Source organism: Mobula hypostoma, chromosome 24, assembly GCF_963921235.1.
Source record: "Mobula hypostoma chromosome 24, sMobHyp1.1, whole genome shotgun sequence".
Taxonomy (NCBI): Eukaryota; Metazoa; Chordata; class Chondrichthyes; order Myliobatiformes; family Myliobatidae; genus Mobula; species Mobula hypostoma.
Window position 1 is genome coordinate 15,200,244 of NC_086120.1, and position 23,479 is coordinate 15,223,722.

The window sequence follows — 23,479 nt, forward strand, 5'->3', positions numbered from 1 at the left end:
AGCATTACACCTTGAGGTACCACATGACTGCTCTTACTCCAGATTCTTCAATCAGTTTCTTCTTCAATGGTTTATCTAAGTCCTTCTTTAAGGCAGGGATTGATTTGGTTTTGTAGCCTCCAGTAATATGGATAGCATTGATAGACTGCAAATTTAATGCCAGCTGTATTCTGATTCGAAGGTAGGTTATGTTGTGGGTACTTATCAATAAGAAACTAGATGATAATACAGCATCTCCTTTGTTAACAGAAGATAATAAAAGCCCCACGGTTTAGTTTATTCCCAGAAACTCAGTGAGGTGTGTTTTTAAATGCAGTGCATTTTCAATCAGCAAAACAAATTTAAATAAATATTTTCCAAAATAATAATATAACTATGAGAAACTCATGTGCAGAGCTATAACATGTTACATATTAATGTTAAATGTGTATATTTGCACAAAACTTAACACTTTTATAGCTCCTTGTGAATGACAACAAAATGCAAACAGATCAGGAGTAGATTTGACAACAAAGGTATTTCATTAAAAAGAAGTTTCTTTAACATGGGGTTTTACTCCATAAGCAAAAGTTGAATTACATATTGTTGTTCCAGTCTCTTTGTAAAACAAGAAAACACACTGACACACAAACACACTCACACAAACGCGCACACACAGAGCTTCCCATTAGAACTGGGAGATTTTGTTTTCCTTCAAAGATCTCAACACCATCCATCTTTCCTCCTTATTCTGAGCTGAGGGCATCTCTAAAACCACCACATTTACCACTCTGAGATCAACAGCAAAGAGAGCCATTTCGAAAGAAGTCGGCTTGATAGAGTATCCTCTGTGTTCCTTTCTGAACGGTAACATCTTGCTTTTGAGTGGCACTGCATGTAATGGCCATAGAAAGACACTCCTCGACAAGAAGCAAGCAAGTGACAGGCTATCCTGTACCTTACACCTGTGATCTATGGCTAGAAATCAAGTGCTAAACTACTATAGTCCCTTTATTCACCTTCCCTCCACAGTATTTTTAAGAGGGATTTGTAGTTATTATATCTTGTCAGCCCAAAATCATTCTAATAATGGGCTTTCCTTTCAAACTAGCAGCATTTTCATCTTTTGAAGACCAAACTAGTTCCCAAATCTTGCACCTCTCAGATTTGCGGGTAAAATTTCATTGCTTATGCCAATCTCATTGGGCATCAAACTGAATTTTCTTTTTAACAGGTCTGATGTACATCATGTGCTGACCAACCAATGAATAAAGTGTACGGTAGGTCTAAAATGGCCTGTAACAGTAATGGTGTGGATCCAATTGGTGCCCAAGAAAACTGATTTGGCAGCCTTAAGGCAAATTGTATTTATTCTTCTTTGCACATCATGCACTAACAATTATAATTAAGCAAATATGTTGAAGTAAGCTATGATTAATGACAGAATCAAGCTCCCAGTTGTTTAATTAGGACCATCAGAGTCTGTCATAGAATGTTAATCTTTGTCAAGTGCAACGGAGGTAAACGATATACTATTTACAAGAGAAAGGCTGGCCCTAAAGTCTAGCATCCAGAATTAGAGTCTTGGCCTAGCTCCGAAACAATGCCCAGAATGCCCTGCTTGGCAGGTTGGGACAGAGTGTTCAGTTTGGCTTGGGTATGTCTACATTCCATGCCTAAATCTAAGCCCATGTCAAAAGAATTTTGCACAGACCCACACAAGGCATGCACAACACCATGCAATGCAAGGAGTGGGTAAGCTGGCTAGGAAACAACACACACATTTTGTATAATTCTTAATGATCAATTGCATATGGGACCAGGCCTGGCCAGGATTCAAACATCCTTCAGTAAGCTCATCAGAGTTCAAGAATAACTTCTTTCTGGAAAGTTACCTGCAAAATGAATTTTGACCTAACAGATAAATATGTAAATAGAACTGTAAATACTTAAGTCACAGTATGATGAAAAAAATCTTCGTGATGTCACAAAACAGTTCAAATAGTTTAAATGACCACTATGATTGCCACTGGTTGTAAAACCCCAAGCCCGTTCATTGTTACTTAATTCCAAAATTAAGCTACTGGACATTTTTTTAGATTGAGTATAAAGCAGAAACACTAAGTCTGATGCAGACTGTTGCCATCAAGCTGGAAGCAATGCTGATTGAAATGAATGGAAAATAAACATTATGGAGCAGGAAGAATGACACATCTTTCACAGAACAGCCTTCTAGTGATATATATACATTCTGATGATACGCTCCTGCCTCTCATCCACAGTGATGAGTTTACCCATGGACAGATTCTGCACCACTATCACAACATCTTAGTTGTTCTACGGCCATTGAATTCAAACATATTACAAATTGGCATATTCGTTAGACATTTGTATCATTGTTCTAGTTTCCCTATGGAAAATTACCACATTGGGAGCCATGGAATTAACACTAGCCTTAGAATAAAGAGCAAGTCAATGTTGTCATTGATACCAAGGTGCTACAGGTATATTTGTACCTGAGCCAGTACATTTTAAGTTTGTGCCAATAGACTACATGTGTCAGATAATGTATTCATCAGCTTAAAATGCTTCCGTCACTGCTTCTGCCAGTGACTGAGCTGCACTACTAGTGTTGCACTGCTTAAAATCCTTCTTCAGACATAACTGAGTGCATTAGGACAGAATCTTAATTACATAGCTGGGTTTTTACATAGTTCATTTGGGCGTGGTACGAACATTTCTTGTGCCCTTCACTGTACTCTGTTGAATTTCAAATGAGAGTAAATGTCCTCAGTCCCCTAACATTTCTAGATATGCCCAACCTTACGCAATGTGCAGTCCATAAATACATGAATACTGAGAAAGTCTTTCACAGTCATTGCAAAATTCAACCATTACACCATCATCAAAATTATCAGTGCTTCTAAAATTTATCTAAAACTTTATAAAATAATATCTTCCCCGTGAAAAGTTTGTGCTTGCAATCTGCTACAGTAATTACATTGGAACGTGTACTGCTGCTTTCCAGGAGCTCCTCTTAATTATAAAAAGAAATGGAGATATGAGGATTGCAAAGCTTTCCGTTCCCACATTCAGTGTTTAAGAGGAGAGTTGTCTTTTGAACTTTCTGTTCTGATTTTTGTTCAAATCTGAACGGAACTAATTAAAAGGATTAACAAATAATGTTAACAGTCTTAGTGTGTTCTGTGTTTTAATCTTCTGTCGCAACATGGTTTTGCCAACATCAACATTGCTTTCCTTCAAATTTGGTAGCTCAGTTCAAGTTCTCTTTCATCTTGTTGGATGGAATTAAATAAATGCATTTAAATACCAAGTATTCCTGAAAAACATATTAGCTGAAACTATTCTGCTTCATGCCTATTTGCTGGAGCAAGGGAAGCAGACTGCAAAACCTTGGATAAAATCCAAGAGAAAGAAAAGTTTGTCTTGTATTCCTGTATACGTTCAGCACCACTTAAAAAGTACACCAATTTTTTTAAAGAGGTGTTGCCCCACTGTCTCTGTTCCAGAATGCAGTGGATATTTTCTAGACAGTTATACGGCCACAACTGCCAATAGATAGGGAAGCTGGTTCTGTGACATAATGTTTGCATTATAAATTCAACATCAACTTTCTTCCTTTGTATTTTTTGGTTGAATGACAAACAAATTTGGCTTGTCACAGCCTTTCTTCTCATGTTAAAGAATGACTGATGTTGTTTTCATTTTTGCAATTTAGATTTGTATTTTCTGGAAAGTAGTTGATGGAGTGTTATACCAAGTTTTAATCAATTATGTGGATTGAACATGTACAAGCTCAATGCTCATTTTCATGTGTTACTTGGTAAATGATATTGGCAATGCAATATGAAGCAACTTTTGGGACAGTGGTACAATTAACCTCAGTGCCCTGGGTTGAGGGAGGAGAACGGTCAATATTAGATCCTGTTTTGTTTTTTGCTTGTTGTTCAGTCACAGTTGCTTGAAATTTTATCTAATCCTGGTTGTGGATAAAACCCAATTCACCCTTAGCACCTTCTGGTTAATTTATAAGGTCTGCAGTTATATATGACGCAGTGTCATTTCTTTCATCAGAAAAGGGCATCAGAAGAAATTTGGATAAACTGTCTCTTATAAATATTTGGGGAAGGTGTCAGTGTTTTTGAATCCTGTCTAAGCCTGCTTACTAGACCACTACAGCAACACATTGAGATTTGGTGGTTGCTTAAGGATTTACTGTATATCCACAAATCTGCCACAAGGGTTTAGATTGACAAATCTCTGAAGATGGTTGGGAAAAATAAAGAAGGTTTTTTTTTGAAATGCTTTTAGGATCCTTAGCTTTGTAAATAGCACTGTAAAGAATGGAAATTATGATTAATTAGTTAGGCCCCAAACAAAGCTTGAGGCCATTTTTTGGTGCTGAAGTTTCTGAAGGGTGTCAAGGCCTTAAAATAGGTGCAGGGGAGTTTAGTGGGAATGGTACTAAAATTGTAGGACTTCAGTTACTAGAGACACAAAGAAATTGGAAGAGGAAAAGTTAAGAGATTTTCTCACAATCATGGTGGGTTTTCACAAGCAAAACGGAGAAATTGTCTCCTTTTGTTAGAAAGGTTGGTAGCCCAATAACCTGGACATTGGGTAATTGGCAAAAGAACAAGAAATGACTTGGGGAAGAAATCATTCATGTAGCAAGTTGCCAGGAACTGAAAGGGAAGTGAAGCAGACTGAAAATAAGTTCCAAAGGAAATTTGAAGAAGAACATTGAAGAGATAAAGGAAAAGCAAGAAAAAGCTAAACAAAAAATGTCTGCCAAAGAATTGGCATGTGTCTGTTTGTTCTCATAGCCTCTTTATGGGCTGTGTCAATCTATGATTCTGATAATGAACGAACGTATTGCTGTAAATCTAATCTGCATAAATCTGAAATTAAGCCCAATGCAGCTTGTCCAAACAAAGTATCGTGCTGAATTTATTTCAGCCAAGGTATGAAGTAAAAGTAAATTAACTTTAGAAACTTGTATAAGACAGTCTAATGATTTTTTTGAAGTGCACAGCCAGTATCTTCTGCATTTGGATATTGTTTTATTAGATTAGCAGTAATAAAAATCTTGCTGTGAAAAATTGTAAGAATAATTGCTAATTAAAATTCCAGGATAATTTTTTTCTGTTACTATGGCTCCTGAAAAGGCAGCAGTAAAGAGAAATCCAGTAAGATTCCTCAGTAATTTTCTCCCCTACATCCTTCTGAAGCTCATGTATTTTTTTGCAAAGGAAATAAATGCATAATTTTGAGGACAGGTCTTTGTTGTACAAGGAGCACTGTTGTCTCCATGCCCAGGTTTCCTCTAGTAGTTAACTTTTGCTTTTAAACATTAGTCACACATTTTCACAAAGATTAATGAAGAATTAGGAAAGCAGAATGCATTTCACTTTGCTGAAGTTGTCCTTTCAACGCCCGATTTTTTTGGTGCTTTGAAGCTTGCAAGGTCAGGTTGCCCGGTAACGGACTGGACTGACTGATGGAGATGAACGTGGTGCACAGTCACTGGGTCCTTTCTCTGCAGAGCTGTTGAACTTTCCCCTCTGCTAAATGTTTGACTCCTCACATGCTGTGAGGGTATGGATGCATTTGCTTTCTCATAATTCCACTGTGTGGAACAGGTTGGGTCGTCCCCAATATAGTCTTGTGGCAATACAGGTGTTGATGCGCCTCTTCTTCGCTTGGGGCTGTTATGAGGAGATACTGAATATTCCACAAAAGCATGGCTACCTCCGTTCCCACCCAACGATGACCTATAGTGAGAACTCGGTTTCTCAAGCTGTTCTCTCATACCATGCGAAAGATAATGGTTGTCCATAACATCTTTATTGTCACTCACCAGCTCCTGATCTCGATGGAAGGAATGGCGGGAAGTCGGGATGACCCGCACATTGCTAACATGGTGGGGCACTGTTTGGTGCGTGGAGTCAACCAGTATCATAGGTGATCCGGCACACGGCTGATCCCTTAGGCTTGCGTTAATCAGGTTCTGATCCCACTCACAGCTTCTAATCCGTGCACTGCGTTTCTGCTGCAGCGGCGTCTGCTCTGGCGTTGGGAGAACTGTGGAATCAAGGTGATGCTGGCTGGTTTTTATCAAGTTCTTCGACCAGCCATTCTGCATCAGGGGAGCGAGCAGAGTTTCTGACTGCCCCCTGGAGCGACGTTCCACCATGCCGCCGAGCTTGGTGACACTGACCACAGACTCGCTGTGAGAAAGGATGGTTTCCTTATCTTTCCTCCTCGCTGTGTCTTTTTTGTCCCGGTGGCCAATGAACCAACAGACGCTGAACCCCGAGATAACTGCTCCGATCACAAAGGCAGCAATGGCTGAGATCACCAGGAGGTTGACAGAAACCAGACCATTGGGCTCCTCGACAAAGCTCTCATGTATCAGGCCTAGGGTGGGAACAAACAAAACAGATAACAGGCTGGAATCATTGTTTATTTAACTCAAATGGAAGTTGGACATTGCTAATTATTGCATATTACTGCCATTCTTTTATATTACAGGGTCAAGTTTTCTATTTCATAATCTCGTCACTGCTCCGCATGTTCTGTATATTCAATTGCTGATTGTTGTAATATTTTAACTGTATTATGCTCACAAGGGAATTCAACTACAAATGCTCTTCCTCCTATGGTAATGTGTTGCCTCCACTTCAGCCTGCACAGACCATTGGAAACCACTGTACTTGTAATTCTTCTTAAAATCATTATGCCTTTTCTTACCTCACTGTTCCTCAGAACCGCTAAAGGATGAAAACTCTCAGTCCCCTTGAAATTTCTCTCTTTTTACTGTAGGATTTTAAATTCAATCTTGTTGACTCAGAACTCCAGGAAGTGGGGTTCGTTGATTTTGAACTGCTATTCTAAAGCTGCTCTTATGAACTTTGTCAGCCTCATGTGAAGCTCTGTCTGTGTTGGGCTTTTCCCTTGCCTGTTCACTGAAGTGTCATAGATCCATATTCATGGAGACAGGCCTTTCAGCCATCGAGTCCATACTGATCATCAATCACCCATTTACACTAATTCTAGGGTCTCGGCCCTGAAAAGTTGACTGTACTTTTTTTTCATAGGTACTGCCTGGCCTGCTGAGTTTCTCCAGTATTTTGTGTGTGTTGCTTGGATTTCCTGCATCTGCAGATTTTCTCTTGTTTTCTACATTAATCCAAATGCTTTCCCCCACATATTTTCTCCACAAGCGAAGCTACGCACTTCACTGTGATTTGAGGGGTTGGGAGTTCCAACTTAGGGTCAGAAATCTGTGGCGACTTTAATAAAGCCCTCCTAATGCCAGTGCTTGAGTTGCGGTGCCTGACGTTTTCTCGCAAGGAATTTAACAACTTTTCTTTTTAATTTCATTTTTTTGACTTTCTTGGAGTACCATACGACATAATAGCAAAAGTAGGCCATTTGGCCAATATTCTCTGCCATTTGATCACAGTTGAATTATTTTCTATCTCAACCCACTTTTCTTGCCCTGTCCCAGTAACAACTGATGCTCTTACTAATCAGAATTTATCACCCTATGTCTTTAATATACTCAATGGCCTCCACAGCTTTCTATGGCAACGAGTTCCACAGATTCACCACTCTTGGCTAAAGAAATTTCTCCTCATCTCCTATGCAAAGGGACTTCCTTGTATTATGAGGTTGAATCCTGTGCTCCTAGACTCTCTCACGAATGGTAAAATCCTCTCCACATCTACTCTATCTAGGCCTTTCAATATTTGCTTGGTTTCAATGAAGGACTCTCTCTTTCTTCTAAACTCCAATGAAAACAGACCCAGAGATCAGACAATCCTCACACCTTAACATTTTCATTCCTGGGATCATTCTTGTGGACCTGTTCTGGACCCTTTCCAATGCCATCACAACCTTTCTTAGATATGGGCCCAAAACTGTTTACAATATTCCAAATGTAGTCTGAGCAATGCCTTATAAAGCCTGAGGATCCTTGCTTTTATATTCTAATCCCCTCAAGATGAATGATAATATTGTATTTGCCTTCCTTACTACTGACTCAACCTGCAAGTTAAGCTTTAGGGAATCCTGCACTAGGACTCCCATATCACTTTGCACCTACGATTTTTAAATTCACTCCCGATTTCAAAAATGGCCTTTGTCTTTATTCCTTCTGCGAAAGCGCATGACGATGCACGTCCCTACTGTATATTCCATCTGCCGCTTCTTTGCCTATTCTCTTGATCTATCCAAGTCTTTCTGCAGATTTCCTGCTTCCTCAACACTATCAGCCCCTTCACCTGTCTTGGTATCATCCTCAAACTTGGCCACAAAGGCATCAGTTCCACCATCCAGATCATTACCATATAACCTGAAAAGTACATACCAATTTGAACCCTTATGGAACACCATTAGTCATAGGCACCAACCATAAAAAGCCCCCTTTATTCCCACTCTTCATCTTCTTCCAATTAACCAATCTTCTGTCTACGCTTGTATCTTTACTAAATAGTATATTCCCACTCTTCATCTTTCCATGGGTTCTTATCTAGTTTTGCAGCATCACGTGTGGCACCTTATCAAAGGCCATTGAAAATCAAAGAAAACATCTACTGACTTTCCTTTGTACATTGTGCCCATTATTTCCTCAAAGAATTCCAACAGATCTGTCAGGTAAGATTTTCCATAAGATCATAAGATATAGGAGCAAAAGTAGCCCATTCAGCCCATCGAGTCTGCTCCGCCATTCAATCATGGGCTGATACAATTCTTCCAGTCAACCCCACTCCCCTGCCTTCTCCCCATATCCTTTGATGCTCTGGATAATCAAGAACCTATCTATCTCTGCCTTAAATGCACCCAATGACTTGGCCTCCACAACCACCTATGGCAACAAATTCCACAGATTTACCATTTTCTGACTAAAGTAATTTCTTCGCATCTCTGTTCTAAATGGACGTCCTTCAATCTTGAAGTCGTGCCCTCTTGTCCTACACTCCCCTACCATGGGAAATAACTTTGCTATATCTAATCTGTTTAGGCCTTTTAACATTAGGAATGTTTCTATGAGGTCCCCCTCATTGTCCTGAGCTCCAGGGAATACAGCCCAACTGCTGCCAGATGTTCCTCATACGGTAACCCTTTCATTCCTGGAATTATTCTCATGAATCTTCTCTGAACCCTCTCCAATGTCAATATATCCTTTCTAAAATAAGGAGCCCAAAACTGCACACAATACTCCAAGTGTGGTCTCATGAGTGTCTTATAGAGCCTCAACATCACATCCCTGCTCTTATATTCTATACCTCTAGAAATGAATGCCAACATTGCATTCACCTTCTTCACCACAGACTCAACCTGAAGGTTAAACTTCAGGGTATCCTGCACAAGGACTCCCAAATCTTTCTGTATCTCTGCATTTTGAATTCTCTCCCTATCTAAATAATAGTCTGCCCGTTTATTTCTTCCACCAAAGTGCATGACCATACACTTTCCAACATTGTATTTCCTTTGCCACTTCCTTGTCCATTCCCCTAAACTATTTAAGTCTCTCTGCTTCCTCAACAGTATCTGCTCCTCCACCTATCTTTGTATCATTGACAAATCCATTAATCCCACAGTCCAAATCATTGACATACAACGTAAAAAGCAGTGGTCCCAACACTGACCCTTGTGGAACTCCACTGGTAACCGGCAGCCAGCCAGAATAGGATCCCTTTATTCCCACCCTCTGTTTTCTGCTGACCAGCCAATGCTCACCTGTGCTAGTAACTTCCCTGTAATTCCATGGGCTCTTATCTTGTCAAAGGCCTTATGAAAATCTAAGTACACCACATCAACTGCATATCCTTTGTCTACCCTGCTTGTAATTTCTTCAAAAAATGCAGTAGGTTAGGCAACCAGGATTTTCTTTTCAGGAAACCATACTGGCTTTGGCCTATCTTGTCATGTGCCTCCAACTACTCCATAATCTCAACCCTAACAATCGATTCCAACAACTTCCCAACTACTGTTGTCAGGCTAACAGGTCTATAGTTTCCTTTCTGTTGCCGCCCACCCTTCTTAAATAGCGGAGTAACATTTGCAATTTTCCAGTCATCTGGTACAATGCCAGAGTCTATCAATTCTTGAAAGATCATTGTTAATGCCTCAGCAATCTCCCCTGCTACTTCCTTCAGAACCCGAGGATGTATTCCATCAGGTCCAGGAGACTTATCCACCCTCAGACCATTAAGCTTCCTGATCAGCTTCTCAGTTGTAATTTTCACTGCAGATACTTCACTTCCCTGACACTCTTGAATATCCAGTATACTGCAGATGTCCTCCACTGTGAAGACTGATGCAAAATATGCATTTAGTTCCTCTGCCATCTCTCTTTCTCTCCTTATAACATCTGCAGTGTCATTTTGTATTGGTCCTATATCTACCCTCAACTCTCTTTTACCCTTTATATACCTAAAAAAAGCTTTCAGTATCTTCTTTGATATTAGTTGCCAGCATCCTTTCATAATTCATCTTTTCCTTCCTAATGATCTTCTTAGTGTCCTTCTGAAGGTTTTAAAAGCTTCCCAATCCTCTATCTTCCCACTAGCTCTGGCTTCCTTGTATACCCTCTCTTCTACTTTTACTTTGGCTCTGACTTCACTTGTCAGCCAAGGTAGTGTCCTTCTTCCATTTGAAAATTTATTTTTATTTGGAATATATCTGTCTTGCACTTTCCTCATTTTTCACAGAATCTCCAGCCATTGCTGCTCTGCCATTCTTCCTGCTAAGTGTCCCCTTCCAGTCAACTTTGGCCAGTTCCCCTCTCATGCCATTGTAATTTCCTTTATTCCACTGAAATAAGGAAACAATGCTAATTTCAGCCTGTTTAATCATGTGCCTCCAAATACCCCAAAACATTATCCTTGACAATGGATTCTATCACCTTGTCAAGCATTGAAGACAAAGTAATAGGCCTATAACTTACTGTCTTTTACCTCTTTCCTTTGCTAAAGAGAGTAGTGAATATTTGTGATTTTCCAATCCTCTGGAACCATTCAAAAATCTCATGATTCTTGAATAAGCTTTCTCATGCTTCAGAAGCAATTATGCATAAGGGTCAAGACAATGGATATCACAGAGGATATGTGCCTACCCTCAATCCACAACCATACTTATGTTCTTTGCCGTTTGATTGCCAGAGTGACATATGGGTGTGGGGTCACTAGCTGCTTGTTCTCCTTGAGTTCATATCCACTGTTAGTTGTTAGATGCCCAGCTGATAACAATGGAGACGAATTAGGAAATAAACACCACCCCTATTTGTCTTTATGCACAGTAATACTGATGCCCTTACTCATGAGACCTGTTTCCAATCAGGAAATTCTTAAGAGTTGTTTTTGAGGGAAATCTTAGAACACAGTCATCTGATTTGACAGCATCACAGGGTTGATAGTAAACTGAGAGTTTGCATCTTAAAATTGATGCCTGCAGTTTTCATCAGGAGGCCTGTTAGTGCTCTATTATAATTAACCATGGGAGGAGACCAAATCTGAAAGCACACACTGAGAACTTTTTAAACGCTTAAACAGGTTGCACCTGTTTTTAATTTAAAGTCTGTCACTTCCCTTGTATAATTATAAATCCATCTGTAACTCTGTATTCAATAAAATTAATTAATATTTTACGTTACACTCCATGAAGTGAACATTACTTAATGGGCCAGATACATTGTATTTCTCTGGCCCTTCTATGGATCAGATAAGAAGCAGGTTTTTTTATGATCGAAATTCCAAGCATGATATTGATTTGACTTAAAGTAAGCATCAATGCCTAACTTTTATGAACAGAACTTTAATTAGCTTCTTTCCCTTGGGCATAGTTAATTTTCTTTAATCACTTAAGTCAAATGAGGCAAATACACGAACTCTGTTGCAAAAGGATTGTTTTGTTTCCTTCTCCTTATCAACCCCAGGGAACCGAGATACTAAATCTTCCTGGAGATGTCTCTGACTGAGATTGATTAGCTCAACTCAAATGAGATAGGACTTCTGGTCATGGCCCATGAGCAACGTTAGCCTAACCTGCAGAGCTTCAGTAGTTAACCACCCCTCACCCCTATTCCCCTTATCCCCAACTTTACAATCCCTTGCATTCTCCCACGTAACCCCAAGTTCAATAAGAGCTATGACAACATGTAGTACCTTTGATTTCTTCAGACATCATTCTCTAGGCTGAATTTGATTGTAATTCTTGAATCCAGGTTTTTAGTTCTGAATTGCTGAGTTACAATCCCAGTTACTTAGGTCTGGTCATGCTTTATGACCCATTGCCTATTGTCTCCATATTCCCAGTGAAAAGGGAGATTTTTATCAAGAACGGGTGCTTCATCGCTGCTAATTTTGATGTGAAAGGGAACTATGCTGACGAATGGACATGTATGATATAACTGGCACTTATCAGTTTACAATAAACATATAGATGGGTGTTTAGTGTGTGTTTTAATGCACACCTTAAATGAATGGATCAATTTTTTTAAAAAACAATGCAAATTAATTTTAGTTTGAAAGTAGTATATTCAGAGCATGAATAAATTTGTGGGAATAAAGCAGCAAGCCAGATAGCTCCTAGTGAGAGAGAAACACAATGACTTGCCCAGAGTAATGTTGACACATCCCTGCAGAACAGCTGACATTTCACTGAGCCTGCACAACAACTTTGGGATTTCTGTGTGAGTGCCGGAGACCCAATGCACTTCTTTTGCTGAATTTTCTTCAGTATGATTCCTCACAGAGCCCAGCTTGTGAGCAGAAATTAACAGGCATTCCCTGCTATTTGCAGTTGGGAATCTGAACACAGATCTTCTATGAGGTTCTAAGGAGGGGGACAGTGGCAAGTAAATTGTGGCTAACTTAATTACATTTTTAAATACTTTTAGGTGTTCAAGAATTTTTAAAAATTGTTTTTGAATACCAGAAACATTCAGGGGTTAAAATTGTCAGTGCTGCAATAGGCTTACTTGGACAGGTAAATGGAGGGATTTGGGCCCAACATTGGAAAATGGGACTAGCTTAGGTTGATCACTATGGACTAGTTAGGCTGAAAGACCTGCTGCCAGGCTGTAACTCTATAAATGCTCAGTGTGGATGGGTTGAAGAACATTACAATACAGAATTGGCCACAGGAAATGAGGTACAAGACATTGGGAAGGGAACTAAGGAAACCCAATTTCTCATTTTCTTTTGGGAACTGTGAAAGAAGAAGATTGGGAGGCAGATCCTAGGGAAAAACCCAAGGATTTGAGGATTTCATCGAGCTGGAAATTGGTGCATTACTTCAACCTGAAATGTTACCTGTTTTGCTTTCCACTGATGCTGCCTGACCTACTGTGACTTTCTAGTACCTTCAGTTTTTAACGGAGAAGAGTGGCTTGTTTGGGGAGAGGATGTGTAGAAAGTGGGACATATCAGTTTGGGAGAAAGGGGCATCAAGGGGTTTTGAGGTGCTTTGGGAGGTTTGGCGGTGATGGGGAGTTTAAGGGTCAGCAAACATGCCAGAGTTGTGTGAAGGATGAGGGGTTGTCTCTGTCTTTTGTTTCTGGGGAATTCTCATAGACTAATGCAACACAGAGACAGCCCAATCAGTCCAGTGAGACTGTGCCAACCGTCAAATGACTGTGAACTCATTTTCTCTGATCCCATGATATTCTTCCCATAATTCCAATCAATATCCCCCAATACAACTACACTGGAGGTAATTCATAGTTAATTCGGTTAACTTTCCAATCTGCTCCCCTTTAGGACGTGGGAGGTGAATATGAAAACTTCACATAGATAGCACTGGAGGTCAGGATTGGACCTGGGTCACTGGAGTTGTGACGAAGCGGTTCTGCAAGCTATGACACTGCACTTGCTCTGATTTTTAAAAGTCTTTCTCAATATTCCACACATGGAGTCACACACTGCTTCCTCATTGGTTTAGATGTGGTTCTCTCAGCAGGTTGGAAAAAGGCTCTGATGACAAATCACTAACCTGAAATGTTAGCAATACACTCAAAATGCTGAAGGAATTCGAAAAAGAGTACCATTGATGCTTTAGGCTGAGACCCTTCATCAGGACTATCCTGATGAAGGGTCTCAGCCTAAAGCATCAATGGTATTCTTTTCCATAGATGCTGCCCGGCCTGCTGAGTTCCTCCAGTATTTTGTGTGTAATGCTTTGGATTTCCAGCATCTGCAGATTTTCTCTCGTTTGTGAACCTGAAATGTTAATTCTGTTTCTCTTTCCACAGATGCTGCCTCACTGGATGAAGTACTTTTAACACATTCAGCTTGCTTTTGTACATTTATAATGCATTAGGTCGACCTGGTTTTGAACTACAGAGTAAAAATTGAAGAAAACTTTAAAAAATAGTATTTAAATAAATTGAAACTTAAATTCAAAATCAAGTCTCAGTATTTTATGCTGGCAAACGGGAAGAATCAGAAAATAATATATGACAAAACCAAATTATTTATATATATATATAAACTTCAAAATTAATTGCTTTTTGAATTGGATGGTGTAAAAAGCCATAAAAACTACATAAATATTCATTAAAATTCTCCTTACATTTGCTCCCTTGAGCTGGCACAAGTTTGTATTACACAAATTTGTCATGTCTCACTTACACTGATTGAAGGTATCTCATCTTAGCTTATATAAAAAAAATTAGTCTGCTTCCATGGAAACAGTCAATTTCAATTATCAGTAAATCTGTTTGTCTTACCACTGGATTCACTTATCAGAAATTCATGAAAATGTGTTTTTTGTGTGTGTATTTTCTTTTGGCACAATGTGAGTTGGTGCAAAGTATTGAATCATTTTTCTTGGTGGTTGAAATTTGTCAAAATGAAGACTGTGTAACAGTGAAGGAATTTAGGACCCTCCTCTGTCAGGAACCTAGGCTCTGAAAGTCAGGGGTCCGTTCTGCTAATGGGCACCACGGTAGCATCGTGGTTACAACTCGGGGAGTCAGAGTTCAGAGTTCAGAGTTCAGTTCCGATACCGTCTGTAAGAAATCTGTACGTCCTTTCCATGACAGCATGGTTTACTCTGGGTGCTCCGGGTTCCTCTCACAGTCCAAAGTCTAGTAGGTTAATTGGTCATTGTAAATTGTCCTGTGATTAGACTAGGACTAAACAGGTGGGTTACTGGGGGGTGGGGCTCATTGGGCCGCAGGGGCTGTTCTGTGCTTTATCTCTAAATAAAATAAAAAATAAATAACCACTGGCTCCCCAAAATAACCTTAGGGATCATTTTACTTTATTTGTGGGATATGGGCATTGCCTTGGAAGGTCTTCATGTAATGCCAAAACTCAAAGGGATTAAGGACATTTCTGTGGCTGTGGCAAAAGTCCAGTCACTTTCCCATAGTCAGAGAATAATGGACTAAATTCTGCTAAGTGACCCTATTCTAAACACCTCATTGTCCTATACTCAGTCCAAGTCAATAGTCTGATTTTAGAGCTACATTTGTTTCAGTTGATGGTAACTCAACCCATACTGGGAGGTTAGTCTTCATTATTACATTGAATTGGGGATAATGGGATTCACTTTAAAGGCAGTGTCCATAGAAACTCACCTTCACAGTCACCCAGGTGTGTTGTATTTCCATGTTCAACATCTTGTTCAAATGAAATGCTGCAAGATCAACAAAGAAGAATACTTGGTAGTTCATAAACAATCTTTATGTAAACAAAAATTACATGCACTTTCTATGAACCTTTTCAAGTTGGATGCAATTTTGTTTGAAAGCATAAAGGCAAACAATACGAAAGATTGTTCAGTTCATTGCCACTGTTCAATGTTCTTTCCGGTATTGATTCAGTTCCTGAGCATCCTCTGATACCTTAAACTCCTTCAAGCTTTAGCCCAGTCAGCGAATGATTGGCTAACTTGTTAGCTGTTCATGATCATCCTATGTACATGACTCAATTCTGATCCAATGTCAATGTCAAGGCTCACCTGCAAACAATTCAATTTCTGTGAAGCCAGGAGCATGGGAAAAGGGATTTCATTCCAAATTGTTGAAAAATCCCTGAAATCCCATTGTGACAGTGACATAAACATAGAAAATAGGTGCAGGAGTAGACCATTCGGCCCATCACTAAGAATGTTTAACATAGTTTGAAATTCAGGCCTTTGCTACTTAGTTTAAACTGCGTGTCTGTTAGTGTAGAAACGATTTTTACTTGGCAATTTTAGGTACATGTACACAATAGTTCTACAAATCATGTTCTGTAGTCAGAAGCAAGCTGTTGCTGCAATATAGAAAGAAGGATATTATTTTCCAGAAAAGAAAGAGGTGATCTAATGGAAATACTGAGAGGAAGTTTCCGTTCGAAGTCCAAAGTACATTTATTATCAAACTATGTGCAACATATACAACCTTGAGATTCATCTTCTGGCAGGCAGCCACGAAACAAAGAAACATAATAGAATTCACAGAAAGTCCCACACCACAGAGAGAGCCAAACATCCAATGTGTGGGATAAAAAATAAAAGGAAGTAAACAAGTGACACACAGAACATGAGCCGCAGAGTCCTGAAAAGTGGATCCACAGCCACGGAGCCAGTTCAGTGCTACAGCTGAATGGCTGCAGGTCAAAGCTGCAATTAGTTCAGTGCAGAGGCGAGTAAAGTCTTACGGAGCAGTGAGTAGAACACGGTTCACCCTTCTCCTTAGGCCTCGATGCCTTAAATCTTTTTAGTCTGGCTCAGTACCTAAATATCGGCTCATTTTTGGGTAGGAGAAATCAAGGACAAAATCTCAGGACAGAGGATCAACCAATTAAGGGTCAGAGGAGGAGGAAGTTCTCCCATGGAAGAACTATGGGATTCTCTGTGTCAGAGAGCTATGGTTGCTAAGTCATTACATATATTCCAGGCTGGGATGGATAGACTTTTAGACTCCAGGGAAACCTCTAACTGGGGAGGACCAAGCGTGGAAAGCGGCCGGGGCCCCTATTTAGTTAAGTTCTTACGTACACTGCAATGCAGCAAGAGTAAGATAGCCAGCTAGAAATCTGTAGGATAGCATCAGTCTATTCTAATAGCCTGGGCTTGATTGCCAAACTTTAGCCATCGGATATCATCTTTGGTTGAGGAGGCAGTTAAAAGTCAATCACACAAGCAAGTGCTGGAGTAACTTGCACGACAGCTAGGATAAGGATAACAAATCTAACAAATCACCTCCCTTGCGTTTTGGGAGCCAGGTTGTGCAAAATGTGAAGCTTAAAAAGAACAGCCCCTTTAATACTCACTCAAGTATTTAAAAATTTCTTTGTAAAACTGGATGAATCCTTGTTTCCATTGCAGTTGACTTCCACCTGTGACCCTCCTAATAGTCACTTACACTATCCTCTCCTATTAAACTCTTCCTTCTTCAGACCCTTTTCTTTCCCATCTATCAGCTCCTAGCTTCTTACTTCATCTTCCCTCCTCCACTCACCCTCCTTCCTCTTCACTTGGTCTTACGTGTCACATGTCAGCTTGTACTCCTTCCCACCCACTCTCCCTCCTTCTCATTCTGTCTTCTGCCACCTTTACAGCTGTGATGAAGGGTTGCAGCTTGAAATATCAACTGTTTATTCCTCTCTGCAGATGCTGCCTGGCCTGCTGAGTTCCTCTAGCATATTGTGTCTGTGATGCTATTTATAGAATATACTCTGTGCCCTCTGGAAATATCTCACCAGTGAGGATCAATGATTTAATACTCCTGTAACTAACCTCTAAGCACGCTGCCCGTCCAGTAACTAACCATTGTTAGCATATCTCTTCTAACAGTTGACTGCTCCCATTTTGAAAAATAGGACTCAGATTATTTTATGGGATTAATATGATTCTACCTGGTTCCAGGTTCCAAATACGCACACTGTCCATCTCCAACCCAGCCACAGTAGGGATCGCGAGTACCAACACAGCTCCTTTAGAAACAATAGGTGAAAAATTCTATTGTTAGGCAATTTGTTACAAAAATATAATTTGACAATATTTATTTTCTCAGACTCATTATCCATACATCTCTTGACAGTGTTGACTTTCACTGGGATATGGTTCAACAGATACCCCAGTCGTTGTTCCTATTGTATAAGTCTCAATGGTAAGTATCAGCAAACTATTCAAATGCAGGGCTTTCCGGATGATACCAGGTGCATAAACATGATTTTCTTGTTACACCTTGTTAATCTCTTTAAGTCCATCCATATCATTCAATCAGCTACTCCAAGTTCTAACCACACTTTGGACAAAATCATTCTCAACTTCACTCATACACAGGCATTGGATTGGAGTCAGATGTCTAGGTACGTACAACAGAAATAGGCGTAACTGAAGAGATGGAATGGATCTTTGTTATTTATGGAATTCTTGCAGAATTAGTATCCAATAAGAGGACACAGTACACTTTACTTTTGGGAGTTCTATGTAATAGCATTAACCTCCAATGACAAATCCGTATTATCCCATTACCAATGGAATAGCAAACTTCTTAAGTGTTGAAAGAAGCCATGAACAAGCAAGCTTTTATAATGAAGTCTTCATATTGAATCCTCAATTGACCATCATGTTTAAATACAGTGCACCTCCACCTATGACTACAGGTGACAATGGCATCTCCCTCACCAAGCTGTGGCCTGTCCCAATGGGCTTCCATGCTGAAAGTGGTCTCATTTGACTGTAAGGACTGGGATCATCAAGATACTTTAGGCTGAGGTGCACAATGCAGAGAAGCTGAGATCTTTGTCATGACACAATTACCATTGAGTCAAGGTAAAATGAGTCTGCCACAAATCATCAATGTCCCAGTGAGGTAATTCCTGCCTCTGCCTCTTTGCTGATGTATGTGGGGCCTGATGCTTGTTTTTTACCATAAGTTATTCATGAAGATAGTATGTTGTACCTTTAACAGTAAATTTATGTTAGAGAGCATGGAAATGGCCTCAACCCTATTAAATATTGTCATTGGACGAATGCCTGACGCTGGACATTAATCAGACATACAGAAACATCCAGACCAAATTGCCCAATGATGTCTTGCCAACAAATGCAAGCACAATACAGGCTTCTTGCACAAACTGTGGATTAAAAAAAACAGTTCACTTCTGGGCACTCTACACTGGTGCATTATGAGAAACAAAGGCTTCCTCATATAAACCTGATTCACCAGTATCTTACATCTCAGCATCCACTGTTGAACTTCCTCAGGACAAGTGTGCAATCACAATGAACAAGTCAACTTGCTTTTTGCGGCACTGATGAACTTATACGAGGGGTGATTGATAAGTTCGCAGCCTATGGTAGAAAGAGTCAATTTTAGAAAACCTAGCATATTTATTTTTCCTACATTTACACACTTAGTCCAGCGGTCATGGAGCATACGGATCCCTTCTTTGTAGAAGTCGGCGTCTTGGACCTCCAGAAAGTGGTCCGCAGCCGGGGTGATTGATAAGTTTGTGGCCTATGGTAGAAAGAAATGAGTTATTAAATGCAAACTTTCTGCATTTTCACTCAAAGTGTTGAACTGCACGTGCATGTAACGACAGCTGTATAACTCATCTCCTTCTACCTAAGGCCACAAACTTATTAATCACACCTGCTGTGGACCACCTGGAGGTCCAAGATGCTCTCGTTACATGCACGTGCAGTTCAACTCTTTGAGTGATAATGCAGAAAGTTTGAAGTTAATAACTCATCTCCTTCTACCTTAGGCCACAAACTTATCAATCACCCCTGCTGTGGACCACTTCTACAAAGAAGGATCCGTATGCTCCACAACCGCTGGACTAAGTGTGTACATGTAGGAGGGGACTATGTTGAAAAATAAATGTGCTAGGTTTTCTAAAAATGACTCCTTCTACCTTAGGCCATGAACTTATCAATCACCCCTTGTAAGCAAGCATGTCCATATGGATCAACTTTAATTGATGTAACTTCTAATTTGTTCCTTAAAACAGCATAATTTCAGCTGGGAACTAACTTTATTAGAAGTTCTGTTTTACACATTTTAAATATGTGCGTATCAGATCTTCTGTAACTCTTTCTCTTTCAAGCTAACATTTCCTTTCATTTGGAAGTACTGCAGCCTCATTTTTCATTCTGGCTGCCTTCTGAAATCTCTTTGAGGTGGAGTTAGCCTTGACATGGTGCATCCAATTTTGCCTACTTGCCTTTTTCCCCCTTCATCTGAATGTAGTGTAAGAAAGGCATTAAAAATGTCAAGCTCCAATCGTTTAAATGAATTCTAATCTGGGCACTCTGTTCAGCATAAGAGTTTTCTCTCTGGTTTAGAGTGAATGATGTGCTTGCTTCTATTGACACTTGGTTTGGAGTAGTAGGCAGTAGTCAGCACTATGAAAGTTGGCAGAGTTATTTCTCTCAACAACTCTATAAATCATGAGAGTGTATTCAAAGTGCCAGGATCTGAAGAAGTGGTTTCAAATTTTGGTCTTATATTATCGTGTGAGTAATACTTTTCTATGTGTAGAAATCATTTAGCAAATGCCCATGTTCACAGGCCTTACTTATTGGCTGATTTTGGTAACAGCTTATTCTGGTGCTTTTGCATTTGATGAAAATCAGCCCAAAGTGATAACATTAGCCTCAATTTCTCTTAACACACATCAAAGTTGCTGGTGAACGCAGCAGGCCAGGCAGCATCTCTAGGAAGAGGTACAGTCGATGTTTCGGGCCGAGACCCTCCGTCCTGACGAAGGGTCTTGGCCCGAAACATCGACTGTACCTCTGCCTAGAAATGCTGCCTGGCCTGCTGCGTTCACCAGCAACTTTTATGTGTGTTGCCTGAATTTCCAGGATCTGCAGATTTCCTCGTGTTTGCTCAATTTCTCTTAATCACTTTGGAAAGGACTTTCATTTTTCCCTCCTGTCACTTGCACTCTTGGCCTTTTGCTGAGATTTTCCTTCAATGGTTCTGGGCACCTTCCATCTCATTAACCACTTGGCCAACTTTTCCTGTGAGCACAGTGATTGGCGGTGGGCCTCAATGACGGAGGGGGCGAGCAATACTTAAACCAGATCCTGCCCTTGCTGACATGCAGCTATCAGAAGAAGAAATGCTGATGGATTTCCTTCCCCTTATCTCAATGGCCACTTGGAAATATAAGGTGCCTTTAACATAGCATGATGTCCCAGTTGTTTTGCAGTTCTACAAAACTAAATGAGTCAAGTAATGAGAGATTCTATAGAGGGAGAGAGAAGACAGGCAGAAACATTCAAGTACGGAACTACAGAGCATGGGGCCTTTGCTGCTGAAATTACGACTGTCTATGGCAAAGCATTCATGGTCAGCGGTGAAGACAGAGAACTAGAGGAATGCAAGATGGTGAATGAGGGAAGTTGTAGAGTGAGAGAGGTGCAGCCATGTTTAAAGCTGATTGGAAAGATTATTTTAATATCAAAGGAATGCTCTGCCAGGAGCCGAAAGAGATTGGTGAAAAGTGAGCCAGTGGCTGAAGAGGAGCAGATGCAAGTGAGGACATGGACAATGGTATTGAATGAACTCACAGGAACAGAAAGTGGTGGGTAGAAATCTGACCATGTGAGCAGTGCAGTGGTCAATCAGAGAGGTTACAAAAATGTGGACTAGGATTTTAGAATAGATGAGGTGAAGCCACTGTGATTGATGTAACAGCAGTCAGTTTTGAGGACATTGTGGATATGTGACCTTAAGACCATCAATGGATGAGTCAGCCACACATGGTAGACAGGAAGAGACACGTGGAATTGGTGGCCAGAGACTGGAGTTTGGTTTGATTCTACAGGCATGATGTGCAGTCCTCCAAATACATAACTGCAGAAAATTTCACTAATCTCATTCTGAATGTCCAAGAATCAAAGCGACAAATCAGAGAGAACAGAAGGGTTGAGAGAATGATGGTGAGGCAGATCTGTGTGGTACTGCTGTGCACGTGGAACCTGACATTGCTGTAACACATGTTAATGAAGGGCAGTATCCAGATGGGAAATAAGATGGGGCTTGTGTACTGTAATACAGAATGGAAACAGCCCTTTAGTCCCAGCTGGCCCATGTCCACAACAGTATTCTCCCAGCTTCCCAGGTTCAGCCCATAAACCTCCATGTGCCTTTCTAAATCCCTCTCAAACGTTGCCTTTGTATCACCTCAGCTACTTCCTCAGGAGGTTCATTCCAGATGCTCACACCCTCTGTGCAAGGAAGTAAGACCAAAAAGCACAGGAGCAGATTTAGGCCATATGGCCGAGTCCGCTCCAGTATTCAATCAAGGCTGATTTATCATCCCACTCCTGCTTTCCCCTGTAACCTTTGATGCCCTTACTAATCAAAAAACTATCAACTTCTGTTTTACATATACCCAGTGAATTGATCTCCACAGCTGTCTGTGGCAATGAATTTCACAGATATACCACACTCTGGCTAAAGAGAATTCTCTTTTAAAGGGATGTCCTTTTATTCTGAGGCCCACTGGTCCTAGACACCCCCACAATTGGAAACATCCTCTCCACATCTTCTCCACCTAGGTCTTTTAATATTCAGTAGGTTTAAATGAGTCCCCCCCCCACCACCATTCTTCTAAACTCCAGCATGTACAGCCCCAGAGCCATCCAACGCTCCTTGTACATTAATCCTCTTCATTCGTGGGATCATTCTCGTGATCCTCCCCTGGACCCTATCCAATGCCAGCATATCCTTTCTTACAACTACTCACAATGCACCAAATGTGGTCTGACCAATGCCTTATAAAGCATCAGCATTACATCTGTTCTTTTATAATCTTGTTCTCTTGATATGAATGCTAACATTACATTTAAATTCCTTACTACTGACTCAACCTGGAATTTAAACTTTAGGGAATCGTCCACCAGGACTCACAAGCCCCTTTGTGCCCCCGATTTCTGAAGTCACTCCCCATTCAGAAAATAGTTTATGCTTTTATTCCTTCTGCCAAAGTACCTGAAGAAGTTGTAAAAGAATTTTAGGTACTTCAGCGGCTCGATGTGCGGAAGCTGGAAGAGAAGATATTACAGAACACTTTGGAGTGGAATGAGATTACGTCAGCCTATCCAGCTTGGCTGGAGGAGGATGGTATTATCATTGAAAAAAATGTACCCGCATTTTTCTTGAAAGCTTGAACTTATATAAAGGCTAGATTGAGGTTGTTCAACTGAAATTTGCATCCATCTATATATTGTTCACTGATTATTTTGACACAATTTAGACTATTCCCTGGGAATATTTTGACTTCGTGGATTATAACTATATTTGGTAGTGTATTGGCTGATGAAGTGTAGGGGAATGGTATTACCTCAATTCCTTTCACTCCAAACATCAATTCTCCCATCCAGATTTGGAATGTTTTTTTTGTGGAAGTTTGGAATATAGCTCAAAGGTCTTCCATTTATGCTACAGTATTATCTGGCCTCCTCCATTGTACTATAGTCTACACTGCCCTCCCTTTCTCTGCTATAGTCTTCC

At 40.3% G+C, this 23,479-nt stretch overlaps 1 protein-coding gene across 4 annotated transcripts in view; it reads right to left on the minus strand.

Moving 5' to 3' along the window:
* Window positions 1–506: 506 nt before the first annotated feature.
* The window catches only part of sema6bb (sema domain, transmembrane domain (TM), and cytoplasmic domain, (semaphorin) 6Bb), a 576,599-nt gene continuing 553,626 nt past the window's right edge, over window positions 507–23,479 (minus strand). For all 4 annotated transcript variants that reach the window (XM_063032161.1, XM_063032162.1, XM_063032163.1 and 1 more), the window contains 3 exons: window positions 17,859–17,936; window positions 15,593–15,651; window positions 507–6,420 (listed from right to left, as the gene is read on the minus strand). In XM_063032161.1, coding sequence (XP_062888231.1) covers window positions 5,408–6,420; window positions 15,593–15,651; window positions 17,859–17,936 — 1,150 coding nt within the window. In that variant the 3' untranslated portion in view covers window positions 507–5,407. The remainder of the gene's footprint in view (window positions 6,421–15,592; window positions 15,652–17,858; window positions 17,937–23,479) is intronic.